The 7,575-nt window shown below is 43.9% G+C and overlaps 1 protein-coding gene and 1 long non-coding RNA gene across 2 annotated transcripts in view; one reads left to right on the top strand and one right to left on the bottom strand.

The window, feature by feature from the left end:
• Positions 1 to 1,659, bottom strand: part of LOC107182362 — a 5,418-nt gene extending 3,759 nt beyond the window's left edge. Inside the window, exons 1-2 of the long non-coding RNA XR_001513085.1 lie at positions 1,378 to 1,659; positions 1,130 to 1,236 (exon numbers count right to left, since the gene is read on the bottom strand). This is a non-coding gene — a long non-coding RNA (uncharacterized LOC107182362). The remainder of the gene's footprint in view (positions 1 to 1,129; positions 1,237 to 1,377) is intronic.
• A 1,161-nt stretch (positions 1,660 to 2,820) lies between these two features.
• Positions 2,821 to 4,529, top strand: POU3F4 (POU class 3 homeobox 4). Its single transcript, XM_006759119.2, has one exon. It carries the CDS (start codon positions 2,879 to 2,881, stop codon positions 3,962 to 3,964), a length of 1,086 nt encoding a protein of 361 aa, XP_006759182.1. The 5' UTR covers positions 2,821 to 2,878; the 3' UTR covers positions 3,965 to 4,529.
• The last annotated feature ends 3,046 nt before the right edge of the window (positions 4,530 to 7,575 follow it).

A 7,575-nucleotide genomic window follows, 5' to 3' on the forward strand; every position in this document is an offset into this window, starting at 1 on the left:
GAGGAAAGGAAAGGAAAGGAAAGGAAAGGAAAGGAAAGGAAAGGAAAGGAAAGGAAAGGAAAGGAAAGGAAAAGAAAGGAAAGGAAAGGAAAGCCTGCGGTTGGGTTTTGCTCCTGACAGAGGTATTCTTACATTAAAAGACTGCAAAACAAGGGTTTAAAAAACTTGTCCCTGGGCACAGATGCCTCCTACTCTATAATCCCCCGCCTGCCCCACACAAGCCTGGGAACAAATTGTCTGAACCTTTTTTGTGTGTCTGGCCAAACCAGTTGCCCAGAGCAGAGGCCAAGGGCAAGAGGAAGGTTGATTGTAAGAACTCTGGCAAATCAGACTGGGAAAATGACCCCCTTCTTTTTCATGCAAAAGCCTTATCAATTGATAATTGCCTTAAAGCCCTGAATGGTCAGACTAAGATTAGCAACTCTTTCACCCAAACGCAGCTGCAAAGTGGGGGTGGGGAACCCACCGCAGCAGCCAACAATAACGTGGCAATGATCATGATCTTTTCCTAGTATGGTTTCTTCACTGTGCTTCCTTCTGACCTCTAAAGTGACCTGACACAGACTGGCAAATGGATCCTTGAACAGACAGCCTAACAGAGCACCTGAAAACTTGTATTATGTTTGATTTTAACAAGTTCTTTTTTTTTTTCTTCAGGAAGCAAGAGTTAAAGCACAAATGAGGCTGCGTTCTTGCAAAGGAAGATACACACAGTTGGCAGTAATGAAACGACCTTCCTCGGCAGAAAAAAGGAGAGAGAGAGAGAGAGAGAGAGAGAGAGAGAGAGAGAGAGAGAGAGAGAGAATGAATTTAATTCTAGGTTAAAAGCAGATAAACCTTTACAATAGGACACCAGAAAATGAAAGCACAATTTTAGTGAGGGATGAGGAGGGGGAAGATGGCAAATGATTAATCCTATCTGCCAATAATTATTGTGTTTATCCTTTTTAAAAGAAAGAGTAAAAGAAACAAATACATCTCAACCAGATGCCAGGTTTTCCTACCTAATAGACACCATTTACATTTAACAACACAAACACCTATTGCTCTGTGCTCTCATAAGAAATTACTTATTTCACAGGAAATAGATGCTCTTTAGCTATATAAAGGAATGACAGAATAAGCTCACCTTGTTTTTATTTTTCTCATTTTCTTGCATTTTCTTCAGATCTGTCTTCTTAGGGAAACTAATGCCTTAATGACTTTCCGGTAGCTGCAAGCCTTCTTTTATTTCTGCTAAATATATGAAAATGTATGCAAATTTAAATCAAGTTTAACCTAGGAGCTCTTGCAATATATTTAATGGAATTTCAAACCAATAAGGGAACTCTAATTCTGTCTTCTGTAAATGCAAATATAATTATGCAGCTAGATTACCTCTAAAATTATGCAATGAAAGGTCATTTTTTAACTTCAGAGATCGAGTCAGGTATCCAGTGTTTCCTTATCCTAGCTAAAGCAAATCTTTGTATTTAACCCCACTCTGCTTACAAGCAAACCTTTGGATGGGTCTCTAAAGCACACGGACTTATCCTTCCCTAACTTCTAAAAGCTTAGGAGGAGTACAAGTCTTCCTCCCTTTCCTTTAACCAAAATTTAAAACAGTCTTGTTCTCTCAAGCTGAACAAATTCAAGCTTGATGGGGATGATGGGGGTAGTGGTACTCCCGATCCCTGTCCCTCTTCCTTTCCCTCTCGCTCTCTCTCTCCTTCTCCCTCTTCATTTCCAGTGTTCACTAAACTACTCCTATTTACTTCAACAGATCTGCAATAGTAGTGGGGGAGAATAAATACATTAAAAAATGTTTTTCCCTAAAGGACAGCATTGGGCGGGGCAGCGGAAAGTTCTCCTGTGTACCTATTGGGAGTTGGTCTGCTGAGAGTCTGGGGTGAGTGTGAGGAAGAGCTGCTAGCTTCTACAAGCATTGCCTCTGACAGAAATTGGGGACTGCTTATGGGAGCTGACATAGAGCCATAATAAAAACCAAGTCTTCCAATTGACCAACTGGATTGGAAGGCAAACTCAAAATAACTGAATTTTGCCAGTATCACAATGGATTTTAATTTCCAGAATATCCCAGTTCTTCATACCTTAAATCATTGTTTTCCAGAAGAAACTAAGCATCTCTTTCTTAGATGTTTTCTGACCTTAGTATTGAGTTTCTTATTAATATAAAATTAAATAAATTAATCAAAATAAGTCTTATTGGAACCAATGACTTCAGTATAGATTCCAGTTCCTATCAAAGACGTCCCCTTGCTCAAAGTTTGTAGCCAGATTCTGTTTTTTCAGTCCTCTACACACAACTAACCCAGAAAGTGAAATGAATCTGAGCAAAATCCATATCCACTAAGATATAGATGGCATTCAAGCTAGTGATGTTGGTTTCTTAATATTTTTTTCGTTCTCTCTTTGGGTTCACCTAAATAATGTAAAAGCTAGTTTGCAGCCTCAGCACCTATCAGTCTAAAAGCACTACACACAAACACACACATCCGTCTCATTTTTCCCGCTCCACTACAAATACGGGCGAAGTAGGTGCTGGAGGTGGTGGTGGTGGTGGTGGTGGTGGGTTAACCAACTAATCTGTTGCCGCCACTCAGCGCGATGCAGCCAGCCGATCAGTAAGATTTTATTCACTTCCTGCTTGGGTCTCACTGCAACTCACAGAGCTTCGCCAGCCTAATTTGGAAAGCTAGCCCAACCTCCCGCACCGCCATTGGCCGAACGCACGGCTGGCCAGACCGAGACGCGCTGCGATTGGCCGCGGTAGGTGTCTGTAACTCTCTGGCTGCTTTGGCTCCCCCGCAGGATAGATGTCAAAGGCTGAAGCTGCTCCCTTTGCCACATTATAACTAGTAGGGGATCCTCACCGACCATGGCCACAGCTGCCTCGAATCCCTACAGCATTCTCAGTTCCAGCTCTCTGGTCCATGCGGACTCTGCGGGCATGCAGCAGGGGAGTCCTTTCCGAAATCCTCAGAAACTTCTCCAAAGTGATTACTTGCAGGGAGTTCCTAGCAATGGGCATCCCCTCGGGCACCATTGGGTGACCAGTCTGAGCGATGGAGGCCCGTGGTCCTCCACACTGGCCACCAGCCCTCTGGACCAGCAGGACGTGAAACCCGGGCGTGAAGACCTACAGCTGGGCGCGATCATCCATCACCGCTCGCCTCACGTCGCCCACCACTCTCCGCACACTAACCACCCCAATGCCTGGGGGTCGACCCCGGCTTCAAACCCGTCCATCACGTCCAGCAGCCAACCCCTTAACGTGTACTCGCAGCCGGGCTTCACCGTGAGCGGCATGCTGGAGCACGGGGGGCTCACCCCACCGCCGGCTTCTGCCACCGCACAGAGCCTACACCCAGTGCTCCGGGAGCCCCCAGACCATAGCGATCTAGGCTCTCACCACTGCCAGGACCACTCGGATGAGGAGACACCAACCTCGGATGAGTTGGAACAGTTCGCCAAACAGTTCAAACAAAGAAGAATCAAGTTGGGTTTCACGCAGGCCGACGTGGGGCTGGCACTGGGCACACTGTATGGCAACGTGTTCTCACAAACCACCATCTGCAGGTTTGAGGCCTTGCAACTGAGCTTCAAGAACATGTGCAAGCTGAAGCCACTGCTGAACAAGTGGCTGGAGGAGGCTGATTCGTCCACTGGGAGCCCGACCAGCATTGACAAGATCGCAGCGCAGGGCCGCAAGCGCAAGAAGCGAACCTCCATTGAGGTGAGTGTCAAAGGTGTACTGGAGACGCATTTCCTCAAGTGTCCCAAGCCTGCCGCACAGGAGATTTCCTCGCTGGCAGACAGCCTCCAGTTGGAGAAAGAAGTGGTGCGTGTCTGGTTCTGTAACAGAAGACAGAAAGAGAAACGAATGACTCCACCAGGGGATCAGCAGCCACATGAGGTTTATTCGCATACCGTGAAAACAGACACGTCCTGCCATGATCTCTGACTGCAGGAAGCCGGCAACCGATCAGCCCAACGCACTAGGGCAGCGCGGATTTCTCTTTCTCTCCCACTCCCTTCCTTTCACTCCAGCTTCATAATTGCTATCTTTGTAGCTCTCTCTCTCTCTCTCTCTCTCTCTCTCTCTCTCTCTCTCTCTCTCTCTCATTTTTATTTTTTATTTCTTTACCCTTCACCCTTTCAACCGGGGGATTCTAACTTATATTAAGGAAGGAAACACTCACGCATTTCAGGCTTCTTAACGCTGGTACACAGTTTCATTAAGCACTCCAGGCGGGGTCCTCATATCCCCTGCGGTCCGGCAACAGCTTTCTCTACAACCTTTTCTGCAGATCAATATATATTATTTACTTTGAGTAAGATTTGTTTGGTTGCTCCTCTCTAGAAAGAGCAAGGAGTGGGGAAACTTGGGGGCGGGTTAGGGATTGGGGGAGGGAGGTGGGAAGACGGAAGATGTGTGCCTCTAAACAACCTTTCAGCGCCTTGGTTATAGCAGCTGTATTTCAGGTGAAATCTGTTTTACAATAGACTAGTTTTGCATTTAAAAAAAACTTCTATAGCCTTTCTAAATGTCTGCGGTGTTTTACTACAAGCTGTACACAATATTTGTGAGATAATTTGTATCTAATCGACCACTCCACATTATTATTGCTATTATTATTATTCCTTCATTGAGCTGATGGTTTTTTAATTGCTTATAAAAGGGAGAGGAGGCTGGGAGGAGGAGGGGGAGAGATGTGCCTACCTTTCACTCATGCCCCCTATCCCAAATCTGTGAAGAGAGGAAAGGATACAATGGAAAAAGAGTTCTTGGTGGTGATATATACATATATGTTTGTTTTGTTTTGTTTTGTTTTGTTTTGTTTTGTTTTGTTTTGTTTTCCTCCGTGGGCGGAGTGCCTAGAATGGGCAGAATAGGCAAGCTGATTGGGTTTGCAAACTAGTGCGAAGTAGGAGAGGCTGTTTTGAAAGATTCTGCCCTCCCTGCCAGAACTGTTGAACCCTTGCTAGTCTTTTACAGTGCAGATCTGGGTGCCAGAGAAGAATTCAGTGGCAGCGCTCGGGCGATAGAGGTAGTCATGGGGAGCTGAGAGGAGTATGACCCTACTGAGGTCTGGAATGCCTGTACTCGGAGCTCCCCAAGGGCCCGGAGCCTATCCAGGCCGACTGACCGCCAGCGCTACCCCACCTTGGCTCTCTTGGGCGAAGGACTTTGCCTTCACAGGCTATTAATCTCGCTGGAGAAGACGACCCGGAGACTCTGGCGACAGTCAGTGCCTCCCAGTTCGGTTCAACTCCAGTCCAATGTCTGCTCCTTGAATAAAAAATCCCTGGGAAGGGATGGTGAGGGCGCTCTCTGCTTTGTGCAGAACGACAATGAAATGATTGGCAAAGGTCACAGGGATTTTGGTCTAGCCTCGTACCACATCCTTCAGATGTGTATATACCGCTGTTGCTGAGTGAGCTCACACCGGGAGCCATCTCATGCCTCGGACAAGCACAGCTGGTGGAATGTCCACTGCGAGGATTGAACTAGCTAGTGAGGGCCTGGGCTGCTGGGTTTCTTTTTTTTTTTTTTATCTCTGTGTGTATGTGTCTCTCTCTGTGTGTGTGTGCGTGCGCGTGCGTGTGTGAGCGTGCAAACGTATGTGTGTAGATAGTTGTGTGTATATTATTACTATTTACAAGAAACAAAAACCACAAAAAAATCTCGCTAGACTATGTAGAGATCCAAAAAGTATGCATTTGCTGTGGCTTTACTGCTAGCTCTCAAGTCCACATGCCAGGTCCACAGATAGACCTCATAACCAAGGAGCATACATGTGCTGGCTCGCCAAGCACGCAATCCACAGCCACTGCCCTCCTGAACTACCTGGGAGCTTGCATGACCTCGCTGGCCGCCTAGCTGGGCCTCCAGGGGCAGCTGCAGTAGACAAAGCTTCAAACTACCTAAGGACCAGATACCCTAGTGCCCCCTGTGGAAGATACATGCCCTAGTATGGGCTGCCAGGGCTCTGGTCCACTGCACTGTGTGTCTCCCAGCTGCAGGTCCAAGAGCATGAGTTAATTCAAATCCCAGACCCTTTTTATTTTTTGTGAAGCCTCTGCATTCTCTTGGTAATTGGGTTTTAGTTCTGGGACTTTTTCACACATTGAGATCATGTTTTACAACTGTTAGGGTTATTTGTTTATTTGTTTGTTTTGATTTTTTCTTTGCAGTTAAGCGCTATGGTTCAAACCTGAGTTAACCCAAATATTTCTGCTGACTTTATAATTGTACAGTTTTGTATATTAAACGTTTTTGAAGTTATTAATTTAAAAAAAGATCATTTAGTTTATTCATTTAGTAACTGATGTATAATAAATGCTATTTTCATTAAGAGTTGCTTTTTCAACTATTTTATTCAAATTGCCTATTGCAGTTGCCAGCAATTATTTATTTTCAATAAATTCTGCATTGTGTTAAAAATGAGACTCTTTCAAAGATGAGTTGGGTGTCAAAAAGAAAACAATTCACTGTAATGTTTGATGTGAACAGTTTTAGTCAAGGGGTTTATATTGACACAATATTTTATTGTTGTAAAATATTAAAAACATTTAAATAAAACTTTTTTTTCAAAAAAATCTGTTTTTTTCCCTCCTGCCTGTATTGTGCGGTAGTGTGTGAACTGAAGCGTTTAAACAGAGGCACGTTCCTGGTGAATAGTGCATCGGCTTTGCTTCAGGTTAGAAATCATTAGTCAATGTTTTGATTCTTGATTCTCTCCTAACTTTTTGCCTTTCATATAGTTGCTCACACAGCAGGGCCCCATTATCGTGCCCGTACCCACACACATACTCAGGCAAAACACATTCCAAATGTTGGGAAACACGGTGGCTTAAGGAAGGCTAACAGAACAGGACATTTATTTCAAGAGGTGCTATCTTTTTAATGTTCTCCTAAAAGAGTGTCTACTTCTCCAGTCCAAAAGACAGACACTTCTCTGAAACTGTGCCTCCTGAAATTAGACCCAGACTTTCACTGTGGCATTCATCTCATCTAGTTGCAACCACTTTTCTTCTTTTTCTTTCCCAAAAAAAGCCAATTCTCCTGAGAAGAGTTAGGAAGGTGATTTTAGAAGTGCTCTTCTTTTCCTTGGACCCAGAAACCCTGGTAAATTGTCCACTTTGTGTTGCCCAATAAGGCTAAATTCATTCCTATTGATTCCTATCTAAGTTTGGGGAAAAGGAAAAATATTACAAAGAGACATTAGGAAGAAAAGCTCGATTCATCACTCTTCATCTTACTTCTACATACCATTTCACTTCTGTTATTTTATCACAAGCCTATAATTTTCCAACAGTAAAATTCTCCTCAATTCATATTCTGAAGTGTTTTTTGTTAGATGTAGAAAAATTATTTACTCATTTTAATAGGTAATGTTAATCACATGTAATGTCTTGCATTTTTTAGAATGCCATCATTTATAGTTGCACAGTCCACTATACAGATGTGAGCATTATATATAAAATATACTACATGTTGTATGTATACTCTTGGGCATATTTCTCTTTATAAATAATACTGATTTTATAGAGATATATAAACAAGCACAA

Source organism: Myotis davidii, unplaced genomic scaffold (genome assembly GCF_000327345.1).
Source record: "Myotis davidii unplaced genomic scaffold, ASM32734v1 scaffold516, whole genome shotgun sequence".
Taxonomy (NCBI): Eukaryota; Metazoa; Chordata; class Mammalia; order Chiroptera; family Vespertilionidae; genus Myotis; species Myotis davidii.

What these genes read in the sequence shown, in the direction of transcription:
- POU3F4 (XM_006759119.2), top strand. Translation starts at nt 2,879, where the DNA reads ATGGCCACAGCTGCCTCGAATCCCTACAGCATTCTCAGTTCCAGCTCT.